Genomic DNA, 22348 nt, shown 5'->3' with positions numbered 1-22348 from the left:
TAATTTCATATATAAAAAACAAGGCATCTTCAAATTATAATGCAGAAGGAAAGCAATAATATCATTGTGAGACTGATAGAGCCTCAAAGCAGCAGCATTTTATATCAAATAGGCTAGCAGGGGCATAAAAGGCACGCAGTCCCATTCTTTTCAGTGTCCATTTCACTTTCTTTTCTGCATATTTCTTATAAAGTAAAAAATGTTCTGCTGGACAGCCTGAAAAGAAAATGAGAGTCGTTGTCTAACACTTATGGCTGCAGCCCAGGCAGTAACAATGCAAGTTTCTTGGCACATAAAAATACCTCCAGGGTGCCAGGTTGGTGACTTTCTAAAAGGATCTCATCCCTATTGACATTACATGCATGGCTCCTTATTGTGATGGGACATGTATTTGTTTGTTAAAGGTAATTTTCATCTAGGAATGAAACAGAAATCAGGAGCATGCATATCTATATATCTAAGACGTAGTAGTAATCAGTGCTTTCTGCTTTCCTGAGGTTGCGTTTGAATTTACTGATTTTAGGACATCGAGCAACAGTTTTTTATTTTGCTAGATAATAATTCCTGAAAAATTCTTGTTACATGTTGTTTTCTATTGCATCTCAGTTCTGGGATCAAGGTGCATGTGGTAAAGCAAGCTACTTGATAATTTACTCCGTGGAAGGTCCAAGTTCCTGAAAGAAAATGGTGAAATAAGAATTCGTACAATGTTAAATAAAAAACTATGACATCTCTCCCAGTGACTGCTTGTACTTGGAACTTGATAACCATTTCTTAGCTTGTTCTTTCACTTATTATTTACTTGCTATAAGCAGCATTCTCAGAGATTCAAAATGTATCTGTTCTGCCTCAAAAATCCATTCTGAAGTGTGCAAATGAGGTGCATAAGGGAAGCATATACAGCTTTTATTATCTTGCAGTAAAATAATTTTTATTCTTTTTTTATTCTATTTAAAGCCTAATTTGAAAAGAGAGCAAACTAGAAAATAACACAGATTTTTGTCAAGCTAGAGCTGACCTTTATTCTAGCCCTCTGTTCCTAGCAGTAGCAAATACCAGAAATTTCAAAGGATGCTTTTTCATAATTCCATTTCCAAAAGCAGAGGCATGCTTTAGCCAGAAACAAGTACAGCTAAAAAACCCTATAATTTCTAATATTAACCATATTATTTAAAGTTAGAATTGTCTGTATTTTATATAGTTTATTGTGATAAAATTGATCTGCAGAGGGGACCACCTTACAGTAACATGCAAGCCAGGAATTCAGCAATTACCATAGATTTGTTTTTCTAGATATTGCAAGAAAAGCTGGCAAAATAATCTGTACATTAGATGCATCAAGCACTACTGTTGTGGGGTTTTTTGTCCAAAGCTATGAAAAGAAAAAAAATAAATAAACCATACAAATGTACAAACTTCTAACATTAAACCTACTCCAGAAAAATGTTTTACGGTAAAGGAGCAACAGAACAAAAATTATGACAACTGCCTTTGCTAGAATGTGGAAGCACAGAGAGTTGCTTCCTGTAGGTTTGAATGACTTAAATAAATATGAAAGTACTGGTTATCTGAAGGCAAGACAAGGATATGTATATAGGTATGTGTCGAGATAGGTCTGTGTCAAGTGAGAAGCGCAAAAGAATTGTTCAACATTGCAGAATAACTGAATAAAGTCTCTGACACTGTAGTAGCTTCTGGAAATTCCAGTAGTATAATTTGTGTCCTGCGTTTGGCTGAAGGAGGAAGAAATATTTTGAAGTCAATTTAATGCATGTGCCAGGTGCTTGGATTAGCAGCTCTGAAGGATGAAGTCCAAAGCACAGAGAGGCATCTCTGTCCCATATATTCTGTCTCGTTCTGAAGGTTAGGCTTTCTTTAGAGACAAGAGCGTAATTTAATCTCCATGTTCATTCAGCTCCTGGCTGAAAGCCCACAGAATCAGAGAGAGAATATTTCACCAATTGCAGTGGGCTCCGGTGTCATCCTTCGGTCACTTGACCTGGTCCTGCGAGCCATTTCTCTGGTGAATCATTCTGAGGGAGATGTTCTAGGACTGCACAGTTTGTTTTTCAAGACCAGGACAGCAAAGAAGTGCTGTGTCTAGACAAAGATGTGTATCCACTAGAAAGACCTCCAAGACATTTCTCACTCACAACAATACTGAAAACCTACCTTTGTCTTGTGTTCTCTCAAGCCTTGTCTGAAATGTTTCCTTTTTTTCTTTCTCAGAAACATGCTTGCTTTCTTAATGCAAGAGACAGTTATGTATCTTTAAAAAATTTGGATTTTCTTATGCCACTTGTCTGGTCAGTCAAGGCACTGTGTGCAGGACTGTCTCCAAACAAAGCTAAGTCTTGTTAAGAAAAATCAAACCTTAATGTCTCTAATCAGACACGGAGGAATAAAATTGCCCTGGTTTTATTTTAGATTTTGTCAGTATTTCACCAGGATTATTTAATTAATTTATTTTTCTAATTTAAATGAAGTTAGAATGCAGTACATGGATAAGATTAGAAATATCTCCGTTAAATCAAGGGAGAAGAAATCCAACTTATTGACAAATGCAGTGATTTACAAAAGAAAAATTATAATGCATCATTTTTTTCCCTTGGTCTTAAGCTCCACCAAGTTCTTTACTGATTGGAATAATTAATGGTTGTAATATTTTCCTAAGGACAATGGGAGGAAACCACATTGTGGCTGTGACACGAATAATTGCTTTCCTACATTTACTTACTTTCTGCAGTGATAAATACACATAAGGCTCAGCTTAAGAGTTTCACAATATACTTAAATTTCTGATCAAGCTGATTCGAATTAAGTCCACCAGGCTAACCTTTTCCAATAGAACTTTACAATATACTATAAAACTGTTGTTTAAACAATCCTTCCCATAATTACCACCAATAAATGATACCTTTTTATTGCCATTAGAACACTCTTAGTTACCGGTTTCCAGAGATTGCTGCAGAAACCTGTACATTACTTTGTGCTATGTTGTTAATAGTTGTATGGTTTTCTTTTTAGAATTCTGAAACTGGAAGGGTTTAAGAAAACATGCAAAATGCTGAGGATACACGTAAGTGAAATATTTAATGTCCATCATTCATAAAAGTTACATTGTTTACATAGGGTTCATTAGTATATAATAAAAATGTCATCTTAATGAAAGATTTTCTGGCAAGTCTTTTATATGTTAATTTGTTTAACATATGCTTTGGCTATACAGCTAAATAGGAATATATTTTAAAAAATCTTTCTGCAAATAGTTGCTTAACAGTTACAAAACCTCATTACTAAGAATTGGTTATTGTTACACTTGCTCATTGGCTTGTAAAAATCATCTGTGATTTAGACTGGGAATCTTAGGACCAACTTTATGTAGCAAACTTGCTCATTGCATAGTGACCATGTAAACAGCTCAGGGACCCACAAATTATATCCTCTTACTCTAAAGTCACTGTGTAAAGTACACACTGTACTTCTCATGTTTTCTTATATTGATGAAGAATTTGGGGATTGTTTTATTGTTGATGCTGATGGGAATTTCTTTTTAAAACAAGTCATTTTTATACAAGAAGTTAAAAAATTAAAAAATAAACACCAAAGGAAAAGATTTTACACTGTGCAATAGTATTGCTACCTCATTCTTTTTGATTTTAGGTATATATATATGTATATATATATATATAGCATATTGGAACTGCACTGTACTGCTTCCTTTCAAAAGAAAACTTTAAATTAGTTGGAACAATTAGCTATGTGTTTACATAAAGTTAACTATGTTTGCATCAAATAAAATGTTTATTAATGAAAGGTATTATACAAGAAACATCAAAGAGAAATTCATCATACAGAAATGTACACTATATGTGACAGATGGAAAAGTGCATGCAGAGCTGTCTCATTTAAAAAAATTAATTTGGAAACAATAGTACTAAAGTTACTGGGTTTTGATTCCTATGATCTCAGATGAGTGAAAAGTTCTCCTTGAATTTACAAAAATCCATTTAACAGATATGACTAGTACACATTAGCAAGCAAGTGGAATGAATGCACTCAGATTTTATTTTACAAGTACTTGTGCTTGACAAATGTGATTTTTTTTTTAAAAAAAGAAAAGGTTTCTTCGAATATGGGCTGGGTAGATTGCTGCCAGGTTGCTCTGGTTTTATACATAGGTTCTCTAAATTTGTTTTTGATACCACACAATTTGTTGAAGCCTTCAGTTCTGTTAATTAGACACCATAAAATAACGTATGTTTTGTTAACATTCAGGAAATTACATCGAGTCTTTTATTTTTTATTTTTTGGCTCAATAGATTTTTAAATGTATGATTATCATAACCTAATATTGTCTTTGTCTTCACTGCAGTGGATTTCCGATCAAACTTTTCCCCTTCTTTTAATACTTTAGGGAATTTTCAAACGTCGGGATGTTTGGCTGTAATGCCCCATGATTTGTTCTCCCTGAAAGAAATCATAGTGACAATTTATTAAACTACAGAGCAACCTGGCTTTTCGGGGTCTGCAAATCTATTTTGTGCTCAATATACCTAGCATTAAATCTTGATTCATTTCATCATACTATTTAGGTTATATTTGTCATGCAATTACTTTAGCTCCTACTTTTCTGGCTCTTTTAGAGGGCTAAGACAGGGTTTCAGTATCAAATCAGTGGGGCATTACTTTGCATGTTCAAAAAGGAGTTTAAAAGGCTAAAATCTAAATTGCACCAGCACTAGCATATACATTGAATATGAAGGAATTGAAAACCTAAAAAGGAACTGTACTTTAAAATATTTAAAAGGCCGTGTTTCTGTGTTTAATACCAATTGTTCATAGGTACCGTAAAAGCAAAGAGACACACAGGTACATGTAGACCTTAAATTTTAAAAAATAAACAAAACAAAAAAAAGCCCAACCCCCAAAAAAACCCAAAAACCAAACAACAAAAAAACTGATGGGAAATAAAACTCCTTAGATTCAAAATGGTTTATTCACACAAATTTAATAGGATATATCACAATTGTTTGGTCCATAAATATTTAGGGGAAATAGTTTCTATACAATGCATTTATCAATAAACAAAGAAACATGGACAATTTTGCTAGACCACTTACTGTACTATAAACACGAAGCTCAATATATAAGATTATTGGATTTATCAACTATATCTGAAAGAGTGCACAACTGCTTTCTATGACATGTTTGTCCCCTCTAACAGGATACACCATAAAAAGAGTTTCAGAAATAAGAGGTAAAACAGTACAAAACTAGTGAGGTGTCAAAAGGGCTTAAAACAGTTAATTTAACAAACAACACATATATCCTGATTTTTCACAAACTTACTCCCAAGGTATATCATAAGGCACATAGTAGAACTGAGTTTTAATTAGTCTACTTAATAAAGTAGATCTCTAGTACCATATATTGTTCTGTCAAAGAACAAAATTTATAAGTATCAATATTTTTACCTGTAAAAGTGTATTAATAAAGATCTCAGCCTTACCAAGGTCTTTTGGTCTGGTTAGTGGTAAATGCCCATAAGGTAATAGAAATAGGAAAAGTCAAGATTCAATATCCGTAGAAGATGATAACCATACTTGCTAAATATATAATGGCAAACACACCTTTCTTCTATTACAGTGTTAACATCTCTTCCATCATCTTTTTTAAAAATAAGCTACTTTTCTGTGCTAATTTTCTAAAAACCCTGAGCAAAAATTACAATAATGCACTTTAATGTGGGCAGTGAACTGTCAATATGTAACCACACATTTATACAGCCAAAAAGGACACCTTTAAAATATATTAAATAGCCACTTTGACCACCAAAAAGAGATTTGATGGTGTCTAAAAAGTGGGGTATATGTGCAAAGTTATTCTTAACAATCCACTAAAAGCAAGACATAGATCTTGACTGGTTTTTGTTCGGTTTTGTTTCTGAGACTCTCCACAATCTAATTGGTGTTCAACTACAATAAAAGGATACAAATGAACATTCACCACTGCCCAGACCATTCAGACTTTTAGCTTAAATAAAACTAAAAAAAGAAGGATCACTATTGTAAACTAAGAAATGTATTCAGATCAGCATCCACAAGGCTTCTGAGTTTATCGACTTTGAAGTTATTCACTGCCAATTCCTGGTTTTGTATGATTTTTGCTAACTTTTTTTTTCTTTTATACAAAGTTTAAAAAGTTGTATATGTTAGAGATATTAATGAACTAAAGATTTTAAGTTCCTGTGTTAAACAAAGTGTCTGATACAATCTCAGGAAACATCTAAAGAAAATTCAAAATAGTAATGAATAAATTGTACTGAATTTTTTTTTCCTTAAACATCTTAATAAATTATATTTTGCTTATTTCCATTTTCCCTGAAAAAAAAAAAAAGTAGGATTTATCGAAAGTTCATTTGAATAGTACACATGCATGCACCTTCTTGAAAATTATTTTTGTGCTCACTAAAGTAACTGGGCAACCTCCTGTTTGCTTTGAAGGTACGGCATCGAAGCCATATAGCCAACTGCAATTTTTACCTTTTTTAATTCCAAAAATTCAGAGCTGCTTGACAGACAAAAATCAAAACCCCTCCCTAGGCAACATTTCAGATCAGTAAGACTCTCCACTTGCATTGTTATTCTGCTATTGTTACTTTAATGACATCCTTAGAGGAGTGAGCTCGCTCTGGAGGCTTTTTTCCAGATCTTGCCTCCTTAACGTGGGGCATAAATTTGGAGACCAGCAGGCTGGTCATGCCATCCTCACCCACACGTGCTCCCATCACTTAGTCTCTCTCCAAGACCTCCATCCAGGCATGACTTTCAGTGGTGGCCAAGGATTTCTCAGCTAGGTGCAGAACTGGCAGAGGAGCATTTGGCTATCCCAGTGAGACTCCCCAGTGCTCAGGGAGGAGAGGCTTGTGACTACTGCATTAGGAAAGAGCACTGGTACTTCCACTCTGACTGTTCTCATGATTAGTTTATTCATTTTGTGTTTATTTTTCAACATTTGAGAAATAAATAATACAAAACTTTTGGATGCAATATGAAAATCAAATTAAATTTGGGCCATTTAAATGCTGGAAGTGAATATACAATCCTGAAGCAGCATTCTTTTGGATATGATTAAAATTGGTTTTATCTGGTTATCAGGGAGAAATAGAATTTTTTTTTTTGTGGGGGATAACAATCAATTTTTTTCAAGGTTCTGGAAATAAGTAACATACAATTTTAAGAGGCACTTATTAGAATGATTCATCACCTTCTCTTCAGTCATTTAATAAACTTAAAGAATTTGAGTACAATTTACCAGCAATAAGTGTTCGTATATTATAGCAACATATTACTTCAAACTCATTTGCCAGGTGGCTGCAGATGCTACACATCAAGCTGTTTATTTTCCCAAATATTTTGTGGGTTTGTTTTTTTGTTTTTTTTTTAAAGGCTTGAAAATAATAATAATAATTATAATAATTATAATAATAATAATAATGAAGAGTAAGAATTTAAAAAAAAAATGAACTGTTAGAAAAGGTTCGTTAAGGTAGTTTGTGAGGGGCTCCCGGATTCGTGGCTGTCCAAGTTAGAGGTCACTGATGTCACTACAGTGATAGTGGGATTGGTCAGGTCTGTTAAAGTGGTCGCAGTGCCGGGTGGAGTGAGTGCGCCGCTGTCTGCTGAGGGCGGTGCCGGGAGCGAGGTGCCGTCAGCTTTATCGACACCCCCATTCTCCTGCCGCAAAAGGTTCCTTCTGAATTTGGCTCTTGCGTTTTGAAACCAAACCTGCAAACCAATCCCAATGGATGTCTTTACCGATGCTTGTTTTGCTTTGCTTATTTTTGTCTTTGTTCTTGCTTTTTAAATTCATTTTTTGATGTTTGATTTTATGTGGCACATCACCTATGTCATTCTATAGCTTTTCTTGCTACTGGTGGTACTGGCTTTCTGTGAACAGGCCCAGTGCTACAGGTGCTTACAACCCTCAGAGAGCACCCTCGAGAAAAATCTGCTCGCTCACTTAGCCAAAGAAAGCAACTCCCTTGATGGCCACATAGTGTTTCCTGGGTTGGGTAGCTTTGGGGTCAAGACACATAAAGATTTAGGCAAAGGGTGAGTGAGCAGATTTTTGCCAAGGCTGAAAGCTTGCCTTGATTATTTGAAAAGGCTGAAGACGAAGGAGGGGTAATTACACTATCCCTGTCTTACAGATTGTTGATATGGGTCATCTAGTCTTTCTGTTCTGTAAGGTTCACTGGCAGTGCATGAGGTGACATGTAACATGGAATTGCCTCTAATAGATTCTCCTTCTACCTCACTCGCTGCCCTTCTTTGGCACTCTGCATGTAATACACACCTCGTTTTAACTTCACTGAGCTATCACAGACCATATAGGGATTTTTATCATAATTTGCTAGGCTGTCCTTCACAGGGAAGTGCCTTTTGACTATGCAGGCCCTTAAGGAAAACAGTTGTCTAACAAGCATTGAGAGGGGGAGCCAGGTGGTCCTGGAGAATCATATTGGTCAAAGCTTGCTTCAAACACATTGGGGATCTGCTTACTGAGGGGCCACATTAACTCCTCCAGGGGAGCCCAAGGGCTTCACCCATAAAATCAGTAGATTAGCCACCTCTATCTTTAGTGCAGTCACCACAGAGAGACCACCGACCCCAGGATATCTGCTGGGTGGGTGGACTCTGAAGACATTTTCTTCATGGTGAGGATGCACCGAATCATAAACCACAGTTTGGTGTTTGGCTGCCTTGGGGGAGCAAGGCACACGTTCGGCACTTCTGCCAGGTAATAGCATACCCTCTGCACACCCACTAGGGACACACCCAACAAAAGTATTTCTATTTATATTGCTATAGTTACACATGAGGGAAAGGCTATTGACTAGCAGGGGAAAATTCTGTCAAGCCTGTGATGTGGCTTCTTACCTGCAGAACTCTCTTGGTCAGGCCTGTTTTCTGAGCAAGCTGCTTGAGGTCCTTGGCATCTGGGTTGTGGTTGATAGCAAAGTAGGACTTCATGGTACGGAGCTGGTGGTGTTTGAAGGAGGTACGCATGCGCTTTGTTTTCTGGGATGGGGGGTAAGGCTGCTGGTCTCTGTCCAGGTGATCTGCCTCATTCTCATTACAACCTGTTGAACAAACAACATGGAACAAGGAGTTAGTAGCCATGAATCATGTAGGATAAATGAATCAAGGCAAAAATCTTGAGTAACAGGAAGGAAGGAAGGAAGGACTAAGATGGTACAAGGATAAGTACAGATGTGATAATTAATGAGACCAAAAGAGATTGAGAATATTATCATTTCCTATCCTTATCCTATGTCCCCCAGGCCTGTACCTACTAAGGGCAGACTTCAAATGTTCTCTCTCCTTTGGCATTTATTTCAAACAAGTCTTTTCCCTGTGGTGATGGTTTTGCTTTGGGCACTCAAAGAGTCATTTGAAATCTCATTCAGATTTTGAAATCTTACTCATTGAAACATTCTTAGCTTGAGAGAAGAAAAAAGTCAGACCAGCATTTTGAATGTTCCTGAGCTTTTCTCCCAAATCACAAGCACCTATAATAAGAGATGTACAGCAGGAAAGTTTGTTATGACAGTTCATCAAGAAAGCTGAGGGTTTTGCTGATAGAATAAACACTTTTGGACTCTGCCTGGGAGTTTATATGAACTGCTCGAAGCCCTTCATCTGTCAAACATATCTAGGAAGCAGTAAGCAGTTGCATCAAGACTGGATCCATTCCCCCAGTCCCAATCAGCAGTAGGTCATAGTACTGGTTTAGGACATTTCTGCAAGCAAGCACCTAGGGGCTCAAAACTTGAAGAGTTTCTCTGTTTTCCCTGGTTCAGTGTTTTCAAAGTGTTTATGAAAGATAAATTTGTTTCAGATTACACTTTTATGGGTGTGAATTGTACATAAGAGTTGCAGCTGTTTGGGGATGGTGGTATCATTGCTTCATATTGGAGAAAGGAATTACAGTATTAACAAAAAGAAAAGCAGGGAATGTGTCTGCTTTTCAGCTTAAGCAAAAGGGTTAGCAATTTCTAGGATCATTTTACAAAGATAGTTCAGTCACACGAGAAAATTGATGGTGTCTTCATAGCAGGGAATATTAATTAAAGAAGAGCTAATTAAAAATGTTTCAGAATGTCTGTAAATTAGACTGAGTTTCATTAGTTGCTCATTTTGATTTTTGAACTGCTTTCCAATATTTACTGGATTATTTACAAGGCCTAGCTGATCCCCATTCCTAATTGAGAGAGAGAAGAGAAAGAGGGAAAGCACACAATACAGAGACACTGATCTCGCCAGTGCTGAAAACAGAGGTAAAGCAGCTTGAAACCACAAGAAAATAAAAAGCTTCTTGAAGGTGTTTTCGCTTTTGAATTATAAGACAAGTCAACATGAACAGATGCTGGTAAGACAGCACTTTGACAGAAAATCAGGTGAATATTTAATTATAGCTAGCTTTGCTCCTAGTCATGGTAAGCAGTATTCTGTACTTTCAAACAAAGTAAGCTGACACTTCTGAAAAAAAGGAGTTGAAAGTTGCCTTAAAAACAATTTCAGACCAGATTTGGGTTGTATTTACTATTTGTTTTCACAAGCAATCACACTGCCTTCAGTCAAACTGTGTGGGCTGTAACTTATGAGCTGACATAAATCAGAGTATCAGAATTCAGTCCTCAGGTTTTACTTCAGAGTTGCAAGCTTGTTTGTGTTGCTTTCCTTGGGCCGCTCAGGCTTACAGCAGCAACACAAACTTCCTCAGGTTCCTCTGTCCTGCTTACTGTCTTTGTTTCTGTACTCTGCTTTTTCTTTTTCTTTTTCTTTTTCTTTTTCTTTTTCTTTTTCTTTTTCTTTTTCTTTTTCTTTTTCTTTTTCTTTTTCTTTTTCTTTTTCTTTTTCTTTTTCGTCAGTGCTCTGCTTTATTTTGGTTTTTATTTTCAAGAGAAAATGAGAAGAGGGCTCCAAGTATCTTCAGACAATCTGGGTTTATACAATGGTTAGAGTTCACTCTGTTTTACACAGTATGATGTGGTTTGGCCACATCATAGAGCAGAGTCTTACACTATCTCCTGGAGAACTAAGGGAAAGCACAAAGTCAGAAAAGACACTGCTCATTTCTTTACAGCAAGATTGGAGGGTTGTTTAATTTTTGCTTTCAAAAGAGCTAGAATAATTTGCTTCTTATTGCCAAGAATTCTTCAAGTGAACTCTTCATAGTTTTTCACACACACACACACATAATGAAATAAACAGCTCCTTGAGGAACAGATGTGTAAAATATTTTCCTAAGGAAATCTTCACCGTCTCATTTCTGTATCCTCTAAGCTTAAAGTCAACACAGTGTCCCTCAAAATACACATTCATTATATGATACAAGATGAACTATAGAGAAAACCTTAAATGTTTTAAGTACTTTTGAATAGTGTCATCCATTTTTCACATTAATTTCAGACAGCTTGCAAGTATGAGTGACTTCTACCTCATAACATTTCGAGTTATTTATTGTTGTGTTTCCACTTTACAACCAAAGAGCTGTGAAAAAGAAATTAAACTAGAGGAGGAAATACAGAATAGAAAAGCTGTTGCAGATTCTGCAGCAGAGTCTGATTTTCCATTCTGGACCAGGGCTCAGCTCCCCTGTAACATAACGTGCACACAAATCTAAGCTGGGGCCTGCTGGATGGCTGTGAATACGCACATGCTCATGCTCAGCTGATTAAACTTGTTTCCATCAGAGTTTCGTTTTTAAAGCTCGGGGTCGTTTCCATGATGGCTTGGCACATGGTAGGAGCACCGCGGCCGGGGCTGTTTGGGAAGGTACCCGGCTCACGGGGAGGTCCCAGCGGCGGTGCCCCAGCCCCAGAGTGCCGAGAGAGCCGGCTGAGCAGCGGCCGCGGTGTCCGGCCCTGTGCGCTCCGGCGCGGGGACCGTGTGCGGGGAGGGCTGTCCCAGGCGGGCTGTCCCCAGCCAGGGCTCCGCGACACGGCCCGGACCCCGCCCGCCGCGCCCGGGGCTGCGGGGCCCGCTGCTCCCTCGGAAGGCGGCAGCCCAGCATCCGACATTTAATTCCTGCGGACTGCTCGCCCTTTGCAAATGATTACGTGCGAGAGCAGTTACTGAGTCACAGGGCAGAGAACGAAAAATTTGTGCAGGGAAGTGGCTGCCAATTAGTTAGAGACTTTTTCTCTCTCTCAAGAAGCGATTTCATCTACTGCAACGCATTTCGTAGCTGTTCCAGATTCGCCTTCCTCCCCCTGGGTCCGGAGCGCAGTGGGTCAATGGGCTGGAGCGGTTTGCACTGGATGCACGGTTTGGCTGCAAACTTTCTCAAGACCATGTTTCAACCCTGGACATAGCTAGATAATGCTTATAAAAAATAATAAAATCACGGCCCTAACAGAAGAGATTTCTCAGCCATCTAGCCTGAGTCCAAAGCATCAGAGCGTTTGTTGATTTGTTTTGGTCGGTTCTTTTTTTCTCTCCGTTGCTCGGAGGATTCTGTGAGTTCTCAATGCACTGAGCTGTATTTTCATAAGGGGTGTTGCTTTTTAATCTGATTTGGAGTCAGTGGTACATCTTATATGGCCCATTGTTGTAAAGAAGGGGAGTTTTAAGACCAGCACACAAAAATTATGTCAGCTTTCGCAAATAATGTCTCTCTTGAGTCCTGAAGTTTAAGGAGAGCTTTATCATATCCACTACTCTTCATTTTACCATAACTTCTGATTCTAATTTTAAAGCTAAATTGTCCCTAGAATTATTTCCCTTTAGGAATCTGGGGAATCGGGTGATGCTGTCTGGACCAGAGATAGAGACCAGAGTGGAGAGCGGGCACACGGGAAATCCACCCTTGGAAGCTGAGGCTGAATGAATCCTGGCTGCGCTACAGGTTCCCTTTTCTTTAGCAGCTTTCAGGATTGATTGGAAGCCGCTCCGTAGCCAGGGATTCCAATGTCACCTTCAATTAACAAGGAACAATTAGCGCAGTGATTACCCTGGCTCCAAGGTCTACGCATCAGAGGAGATGAAATCGCCTTGCACAGCTCCCTGGTTCCCAGCTAAAGCCCGTTTCACGAGCGGCCCCAGAGGAGGTGCCGGGGGAGGGGTGGGGAGGGCAGGGGGGCGGCGGAAGATTCCTTATGGATCTCAGTGGCAGCGGGTTGAACTTGGTGCCGGGGAGAGAGCTCCGGGCCGAGAGCGGAGCGCTGTTACCGCCCCGCGATTGTCGGAAGGGAGGCCCTGACCCTGTCCCGCTCCCCGGGGCCGGAGCCCCCGCTCCCTGCCCAGCCGGGACGGCTCCGCGCCTCACGGGGGAGCGCACCTTGCGCCGCTCCTGATTCAGCTCGCTTTCCTCTGTTACCGTCCACGGGAAGCTTAACTTTCGCTAAAGTGATTTTGGAGTCGAGAATTTGCTAATTCTTATTTACCCTTACTGCTTTCATCTTTCATCTAATGAAACTCTGCCTCAACTGCTTGGTCATACCTGAAACTCCTTAACCTCTGGCCGCTAGCACTGTTTATACACGGTTTGGGTACTCAAGCGACTGGAGTTATAGAGGATATTTAATACAGGACAACATTTGTTGCTTTCCTACTCTTGAGAAAAGAGAAACCATTCTTCTTAATTACATTTGTTAGGATTTAGTTAAGGAAACAGCGTTTATTCGTTGACCTCCTGTACAGTTTGATTATTTATGTGTCAGTAAAACAGAATTATTCAACCTTAATAATTAATCACTATAAATTCAATATATAAATAGAGTTATATGCAAACTACATTGGCATTGTAGGAACCATATACTATAACTTTTATTCTATTTTTTCTGATTCATTTGGTTACTCCTAATTTGAGGTTTAAGTGGTGAAATGCTTTTAGCTAATCAAACATAAATAATGATAACTGTATCTCTGAGATTCCAATAGAGAAAGAGCTGTGTGGTTTTGGGGTTGGGTTGGGGTTTTTTTCTTTTTTTTTTTTTCTTTTTTTTTTTTTTTTTTTGTCTTTACCCTGGGAAGTGGCTAAGTTTGGGTGTTTGACATTAATAGGCAAAGACAGCCTTTGAGGAGGGCTGCTGTTAGCTTTCCTGCAAACGCTCCAACCCTCAGAGGGCTGTTTGTTTGATTTTCCAATGGTTAAGCAAGATTTGGCCTGGCTGAGTTACTCACGCACTGCCTGGCTGAGCGGAAGCCCGAGAACGCTCTGTTCGGGGGAGCGGGAGGCAGACTCGGCGTGTGTTTCCCACCTGAGTTGTAGCTGACGATGTCCACTCCCAAGGCAGGGCTCTTTCGTTTCCTGGGCCTCCCCTTCTGGACCGTGCCGGTGCCGTTGAAGTAAGGCAGGGCCAGTCCTCCGCTCTTGGCGGCCAGCTCGGTGTAGCTCAGCTGAGGGGGGTATTCTCCTTGCAAAAGGGACTCGAAGTGGGCCCTGCAGTAAACCAGGTTGTCCTTCATGCCAAAGTGATCGCCCGTGGTCAGAGTCTTGTTGCAGGTGGTGCAGGTGAAGCAGCTCAGGTGATAAACCGACTCCCTGGCTCTCATGACCATTTCAGAGGCTGAGATCCCAAGGTGGCAGCGGGCACATCTCTGCACGGAGAACCTTCTGAGGGAAACAGAAGAGTGGGCATCAGCTAGAACGGCAAAGGCAGAGCTTGCCCCGGTGTCTCCCGCCTTCCCTCCCGGCCACGTGAGGGAGCCTGTCCCCCACAGGGTCGCGCCCCCGACCCCAGGATTGTCCAGGACACCGGCTGTGTGACACAGGACGGCTGTGGCCCCCGGCCTGCCTGGTGTCGGGACAACCTCAGGGAGCCGGCCCTGCGCTCCCAGGGGGAGCGCCTCGCACTCCCCGCCGAGCTGATCTATTCTCCCAGAACTTTGCGAGGGCCCTGCCCGTGAGCACCGGGCCGGAGCGGGAGGAATCGCTCCCCGCTCTCCTGGCGGTCCTGTCAAACGAGAAGAGCCGCGGGCAGCGGTAACACACGGACGAGCGGGGCCCGCTCCCCGGGCCCGACCGCGGGGCTGGGCGGGGCGGCGGGCTCCGGCCCTCGGGAAAACCGGCAAGCTGCGGGCAAAGGGGAGTTTCGGTCGGGTCTTTACGGAGGGGAGCCGCCGAGCAGCGGGAGAGCCTTCGCCTGTTTGTGCACGCCACACATGCTCAGTCAGCGCGTCCCCTGACGGCCCGTTCAGTTTTGAAACGTGCGAGACTTTTCTGAGGGGACTAAGGATTAAGGAATCGCTGACTGCGAAAAGCTACCTTTGAAAGCCCGTGTGGAGAAAAGAGCGTTTCGGTTCACAGTGCCTTTTGAGGGGATGTATTTTGAACCCATGAGGACTGATTGCTGTACCTGTAGTAATCCTCCTTGCAGTAAATACTGCCGTCCTTGGCAAAGCAGGTGAGTTCTGACTCCAAAGCCAGTTTACATTCACAGCACTTAAGACACCTGAGGTGCCATTGTTTGTCAACAGCCAGCAGGTAATATCTGTCTGAGATCTTCCCTCCACAACCAGCACACAAAGCAGGCTTCTCGGGGCTCATGGGGGGCATGTTCTGCAAAACAACCACACCACAAGGGATGAGAGAGGGAGAGGAAGACAGGCAGGCAGGCCGGGCTGGGGACGGGTCCTGCGCAGGGCCCGGGGTTCGTACAAAGACGCGGCTCTCTGGGACCAAACTCCCGGCTCCCGGCGGGAAGTTTAAGGGGGAACCGGGACCATTCCCGCTAGTGAAGTGTTTACCGTGATTCACAGTAAACCTCTCCTGACGCTCTCATGTCATTTCAATACGTGGAAGCAGCGGATTAGGCCGCAGTAAGAAAAACAGAGCCCATTCTTTTCTGAGGTTCTGAACTTAAAGTCTGAGGCTTCTCCGGTTTTTTTAGCGTTTTAATCTTAAAGCACTTCACAGGAACAACATTTTAAAGTAGAAAAATACCGATTTGCTGTTCCTAAAGTTTATGACAAAGGGTTCAGGCTTGCAGTCATTCTATTGCAAATTTTCACCCATACTTAAACGAGCCACAACCACGTCTCTAAAGAAAGATAGGCCTTTTAAAACAGGAGTAAAAGGAGACAGGTGGATGGTGTAAAGAGCAGCGAGTATGAACGCTCACAGCCCGGCCAGGGAAGTGGGCAGAAAGTTGGCACGGGCTGGTTTCAGCTCAAACCCGCATCTTTTTGTCAGTAAACTTCTGCGAGAGAGTTCCCATTGATCTGCTCCCCACGAGGAGTGCCGCTCGGGACAAAGGGAGACCGAGGGACGGCGGAGACAAAAGCTCGGCCGTGAAACTTGGGATAGCTTTTGCTGATAAAATAACAGGGGGAAAAAAAATCCCAAACATCTTGTTCTAAAGTCGCAACTATTTTAAAGTGGCAACTAGCATTCAGTTTTCAATCTGGAGTTATGTTCTTCGTCCCCTTTCCTTTTTAGCAAGTGAAAGGTGAGTTAAATTTACATTACAAATCCTCATGTAACAAAGCATGAGTTTATTTAAGAGAGGGGATAAAGGACCCTATGGCCCAAAGCCTTAAAGCAGTTTCGCAGGCCGTTACTTTGTGTGCAGAGCCTTGTGCGCGGTCGGCGGAAGCCCTACAAGTTGGAGAAAGGGAGATCTCGCTTTGCACAAAGCCCAGCGTGACACTCAATTTCTCCGCCATCCCTTAGTACATATCTGAAGACTTCGGTCCTTTTGACTAAGGAAAGAGGAGATGTTACTTTCTAAGTAAAGCAGTCGGCCGGCATAACAGAGAAAGCGGTGCCTCTGTATCAATCACACACTTCAGACCAGAGACAGTTACGAAAAGTAAGCAGTCGCGGTTTGAGGTTTAATTTAGGAGGTGCCAGAAGCAGAGAGTAAAAATAAAGTACACCTCGGGAGCTCCAGCTGCAGCCCTGCTCGCAGGGGCAGAGCGGCCGCGGGCAGCCGAGCAGGAGCAAAAGGCTGCTCCGCCGCAAGGGCTGAACCCCCGTCCCTGCTACTATTTAGAGCCGTTTTCCCTCTGCTCCGGAGAGCGCACGCAGCGACATGGGTTAAACAAATGTATAACCGAGCCTGGCCAGCACAGCACCCAGCGTTACGGGCGGGTTTACAGGAAGCCTCGGAAGGGGTTCCACAAGCAAGGGGTGACAGGGAAGGGACAGAGGGAAGCAGCGTCTTTCTCTTCCCCAAAGTCAGGGTCTGTCCCGATGGGGGTCCATGCTTGCAGGGATTCCCTTGCAAAGAGCGCCAGCGCCTTTCTTACCGTATCTCGGCCGTTCATCTGTCCCCCTTTGGCCAGGCGGGACTCGGTCTTGGATCGCCTCTCCATCTCCTCCATGATTCCTTGGATGTGGCCTCCGGAGATCCCGTGGAAAAGCATGGCTGGGGGACGGAAAGGACAAGTATTTTCTTCTGCTCTGCACCCCACTATTTCCATATACAGACCCCAGAGTCTTTAGATCATCCAAAATGTTTACACCGAGGTGCACAGCGCAGGGAGGGAGGTTGCAATAGGAGCTTCTCTTTGCGCAAGCACTGAGGGCTTCCTGAAGATGTGCAGAAAACAAACAAGGGGGAGAAAATGTAATAATAATTAGTTTAAAAAATAAAATAATAAAAGCGAGCTAAAGGATCTGTTACTGTTCTGGAGAGCTGGGGCTTCTGACTGGAGAGACTTGGACCTGGGGCAGTAGAATCGGTCGGGAAAGGATATAGTTTTGAATACAAAGAAAGCAAAAAGAAGTGCTATTTTCAGCAGTCCCTGGTTGCTTTTAAGTTCCCAGTGCCTGTAGGTTGGATTTGGGACTGCTGCTTTCCGGAGCTCTGTCCAATTTGTTAAGAGACTAAAGCCAGCCCATTTTTGATAATTTAGTAGGAGGAGTTCTCTCCCTTGAGCTGCCACTGATTTTTATTCAGACAACAAAGACCTGTCATACTCCTCTCAACCCCTAGTGATGGGCAAGCAGTGACAAACATTACGGGGCTGTGGGTGGGGTGGGATTTATTACCTCCCCCAAACGCGGAGTCCTGGGAGTTGGCGGCGGCGGCGCCTGGCGAGGGGCAAGGTGGCCTGCTCTCCCCCCGGGGGCCCCCCTGCCCCCGGGCCGCTCCGCGGGAACCTCGGCTCGGGCTAGCCCCACCGCGCCTGGCTCCGCCGTGGAACGGGAGAAGGGAGAGGAGCGCCGGTGCCGGGCAGCCGGGGCGGGACGGAGCGGCCGGAGCGGAGGGGCGCTGGGGCGGGAGGGAGCCGCGGAGGCAGGGGCGGCCCGGGCAGCTCCAGCGCTTCCCGGGGCGCTGCCCGCCCCGCTGCCCCGCGGAGCCCGCGCCCGTAGCGCAGCAGGACGCTGCCCCTCCGCGGGGACGCCCCGCCGGGACTCTCTCCCCTCGCCCGCTCCCCGGCCGCGGACTGCGAGCGATCACCGTGTGCGGGGGACCGGGCGATGCATTCCTTCCAGGCTAATCTCTCTGTCTGCTCTCCCTCCCCTCCTTTCCCCGTTTTCCTACTTACTTTTCACACCACTCTTCCTTGCCTTTCCCTGAAACAGCTGCTGGCTGTTTCCTGACACCTCGATCCCTATTGAAGGATCTTCCTGGCGGCAGTCCTGCGCTCCCTGCTCCCTGGGGGACACTCCACACCAAACCCTAGCGCGACTAGTGAAAGAAGTACCCCAGCCCCCATTTCCTTTCCAAAGCATCCCAGAGACATCCTCGAGGGCTCCTCGAGTCACCTCTTCCATGTAACCCAAGATTCAGGCAGCAAGTTTCCTTCCCTCTCTTTCCCCCTAAGTAGCTAAAATTAATGTTATTTGCAGATTGAATGTTGTTACATTCCTCCGAGTGCCAGAATACAGCTCATAAAACACAATTTCACACAAAGATGAAGTCAATCAAGTGAAATAAGCCGGGATTTTTTTTCTCTGTTGGCACACTAGACCCTGGACAGCAGGGCTGCTATTTACTGTAAGTAATGTAATTAGCCCTTTTGGATGGAAATCAATGTGTTGTATATATGTGTGTGTTTTAATAAGAGAGTAATAGCTATAAAACCAACGAGACTCCAAAAGGGCTGAGGGAATCTCCCTTAAAAAGGGCAGATCTCTCCAGAAGCCGTAGTCTTCTGCAGAGCACTCCCGAACTGGAAGGAAAAAAAAATATATATATATATCTGTGTGTGGGGAAGGAGGAGGAAAAGATAGGCTTTCCTTGGAGAAAACAAGTCAATTAGCACAATAAGACATCGGGAAAAATAAACAAGGTGATTCAATCCGGGATGCAAGAGCTGTTAGCTCGGGATCCCCAATTCTTCTCCACCCCCTCGCTCCCGTGGCCGCTCCTCGGCGCCCCGGCTGCCCGGGAAGACGGGCAAAGGTCGGGAGGTGCTTCCCTCTCGCTCCAGCCCTGCCGGGGAGCGGGAGCGCGGCCGGCACCCCCGCGGGGCTGCGGGGCCCGGAGCAGCCTGCTGCAGGGCCGGCGGCTTTGTGGAGCGGCCCTGCCCGGGAGGAGAGAAGGGAAGGGATGGGGCGGCGGCGCTGCGGGAGGAGGCGAGCATCTGTGCGGGAGGGATCGCCCCGCTCCCCTGCGCCCGGCAGGTACCGCCGACGTGCGCCCGCCTGGCTCGGGGAATCGCAGCGGTGGCTGTTGGCAGAGGTCAAAAAAGCTCCCTTAGAGACGAATTTGTTTCTAAAATCCTTGCAATATAGTCTTTGCACTCTACAGGCACGTTCAGGGTTTGTTCTGGGTGTTTTCCCCTTCGAAGGAAATTTTTCTATATTCCCCTCCAGTTATGTTGTCGGGGTAACCCACCCTGCCCCTGTTTCGTGTTGCATGTGCTCTCCTGGAAAGGGTCTGCATTTCCCATGACACTCGGGTCGCCAAAGACACCCCGGCGTGTGCCATGCAGGACCCTCGCCGACCCCCGCCCGCCCGGGCCGGCCCCGCAGACCCCTCTCGGAAGCGCCGCCGCCGTCCCGCTGTGCCTGTGTCCCTGCCGGGCTGAGGACCGGCAAACTCATCGTGCCCGCCGGCAACGGGGAGAGGAGGGGTCTGGGGGGAGCCCCCCTGCCGCTGGGCCCAGTTCCCTCGGGAGCTAAAGTGGGGATGCTGTGCCCCCCGAGCAGGTTGTGCCCCCGTCTCGCTGCCCTCCCGCTTATCTCGCGTTTGCTGCTTCAGCTTCACCGAAACGCTCTGTAGGTGCGGCGTCAAAGCATCTGTCCAAGACAGAGACACGGAAAATATTGCTTGCTAAATTCCTGTCTCTACCTTAGCTCGACGGCGCCGTTAGGAGTAATTGGGCAGACTCATAACAAAACTCAGAAATGACTGAGCCTCCTCCGGTTAGACACACTTAATTAATTAGAGGGTCCTTTCTTTCTGCTCCATCAGGTACGGTTAAGGATACGCTACTAGCTACTGCTGCTCCAGTAAAGGAGGCCAGGGGTTTCCAAGGCGTTTTCTGATTAACATCCTAATGCTGGCAGACCACTTCTTACCTAAAGGGACACTAAAAGTTTGTTGCTAGCATCAAACGTGACTTCTCCGTTTCCAAAAGGCCTGTAGGAGATCAAGGTAAATCTATTTCAATGTTCCTGAGATCTCATTCCTCGCTGTGAACTGGAGCTCCGCTGCTCTAAGGCAGGCTGGTAGCGAGAGGTTGCCATTACAGCACGAGGGATTCCGTACAGTTTTGCTGGTTTGCTTGGGGGGCGGGGGAGAGAAAAGCTCACAAAGAACACGACAGGGAACCTAAAATCCAAATCTACGAGCCTGTCCCTCATGAATCCATCGGCATTAGCACTCTTCCTCTCATCGCAGGGAGCTTTTATCTCCTTTTGCCGTAGCATTTGGGGAAAAATATCTGATATGCTATATTCAGAATATTTTAGTAACGTGACAGGCGCTCTCGGTCCTTTCCTTTCTCTAAGGCTCTATCCGAACTCTCCCAGCTAATGGGGGGCTGAGGGGAAGGATGAGGGATACATCGCTGTGGAGATTTCCACAGGTACAGCGTTTTCCTGCCCACGCGGGGCTGGAGAGCTCCCGCGGACATCCCGCTGGCCCGGCTGCAGCCCCTGCCCGCAGCTCCGCGGGCGCTGCCCGGAGCCCCTTCCACCTTGGCAATTAGCGTGTGCCCCGGGAAGATTTCAGCGTGCGGTCACTGCCATCCGCTCTGCCACCGAGCCCGCATTCTCCCTGGCCACGGGCAACGGGCTAAAGCCTATCACAGCGTGAACGATCTCGTGTTTAGTTCGGAGGATTTAGGACAAGGTCTATATGCAAATTAATAATTGACCAACAATAATTAGGAGAAAGGGGAGGGTGTTCAGGCGGGGGGTGGGGGTGGGGAGGAGGAGGTGTTCTCTGAGGAGAAATGGTTTGGATTTCGCCTGCCGCATTTGAGGCCGTGGCGTGTCCGGCTGCAGGCGCAGGGCACTGCCCGGGCCAGCCGCCTCCCGCCCCGCAGGGCACCAGAGCTTCACACCCTCTCCGTCAACACCTGAACTTTTCATGACGCTTCCAGTTTAATCATTTCCAGAAATTTAAAGCGCGTAGTAATAACAGCAATAGGATTACGATCCAGTTGCCTGCGAGTCCGTTGGTTAAAGCCAGGTCTATTTTTAAATCCTAACGCTATTTTCTGCGCTATGAGCTTGTGGTTGAGTACAGTGCTATTAATGATCAGTCTCATCTCTTTGTAAAGTCCGCGGGCGCTACAACCAATGTAGACACAAAGAAAGGAAATCTGAATAGAATTACTTCTCTTGTTGGCGGCACCAAATATAGCTAATATAGTTTTCAGTATTCAAATAGGTTGCGGTTTATTTTATCTCAATTTTAAAAATATTTTTTTTCTTTTTAAAGCCCGACATTATTTAGAATTCTACTTCAGAGCCAGATACAACGTATTTTACCATCACCATCTCTCTCCTCCCCGGAGTCTTCTCGAGTGTACCGTAAAGCAACTTTTGGATGGCTGTGTTAGGGACATGTTAAAGCCGGTGCATCGCATCCAGGCTCGGGCAGCAGCCCCTGTCCTCCCCTGCCAGGCTGCGCGGGGCTGGCGGTGCGAGGGGCACAAGAGCAGGGTGTCTTTAACCGTAACCGGCATCGGATTAAAGCTCCCCAAACCTCCAATGTGCTTGTACCTCCCGGTAATCTGAAAACATGTCAATTAAGACACGTATTCATCTGCTTAGGGAGATGACATTTAAATAAGAAACAACTAGGTGCTTTGCATAGTAATCCCAAACACATATCTCCATAGCCAAGCGCTGTGACTGACCACAAACAAGTGATCACACAGACAGAAGAAAGCAGGAGAGGCAGATTATTGTCTAACATTAAACTGTT

The 22348-nt window shown here is 44.3% G+C and overlaps 1 protein-coding gene across 3 annotated transcripts; it reads right to left on the bottom strand.

The window, feature by feature from the left end:
- Positions 1 to 3789: 3789 nt before the first annotated feature.
- LHX9 (LIM homeobox 9) lies at positions 3790 to 18738 on the bottom strand. 3 transcript variants are annotated; one of them, XM_056497186.1, is made up of 7 exons: positions 18510 to 18738; positions 17479 to 17547; positions 17265 to 17383; positions 15371 to 15573; positions 14273 to 14628; positions 8946 to 9148; positions 7533 to 7790 (listed from the first exon to the last, which is right to left on the bottom strand). In XM_056497186.1, exons 1-7 carry the CDS (start codon positions 18736 to 18738, stop codon positions 7533 to 7535), a joined length of 1437 nt encoding a protein of 478 aa, XP_056353161.1. The 3 variants fall into 3 exon arrangements, with proteins under 3 accessions (XP_056353163.1, XP_056353161.1, XP_056353162.1); XM_056497187.1 differs by lacking the exons at positions 17479 to 17547; positions 18510 to 18738 and adding an exon at positions 9831 to 9836 and having other exon boundaries at positions 17265 to 17381; XM_056497188.1 differs by lacking the exons at positions 7533 to 7790; positions 18510 to 18738 and adding an exon at positions 3790 to 4470 and having other exon boundaries at positions 17265 to 17769.
- Between the last annotated feature and the right edge of the window lie 3610 nt (positions 18739 to 22348).

This window comes from Oenanthe melanoleuca, chromosome 8 (genome assembly GCF_029582105.1).
Source record: "Oenanthe melanoleuca isolate GR-GAL-2019-014 chromosome 8, OMel1.0, whole genome shotgun sequence".
Classification (NCBI taxonomy): Eukaryota; Metazoa; Chordata; class Aves; order Passeriformes; family Muscicapidae; genus Oenanthe; species Oenanthe melanoleuca.
This window is presented reverse-complemented; position numbering and strand designations above follow the sequence as displayed.

Bases quoted from the DNA above. Each gene is read 5' to 3' on its own strand.
- LHX9 (XM_056497186.1), bottom strand. From the start codon at position 18,738: ATGGAAGAGGTGACTCGAGGAGCCCTCGAGGATGTCTCTGGGATGCTT. The intron at 17,548-18,509 runs GTAAGTAGGAAA...GCACATCTTCAG, and splicing joins AAGGAAGAGTGGTGTGAAAA to GAAGCCCTCAGTGCTTGCGC. The intron at 7,791-8,945 runs GTAAGAAGCCAC...ATTGGTTTGCAG, and splicing joins TGACCAAGAGAGTTCTGCAG to GTTTGGTTTCAAAACGCAAG.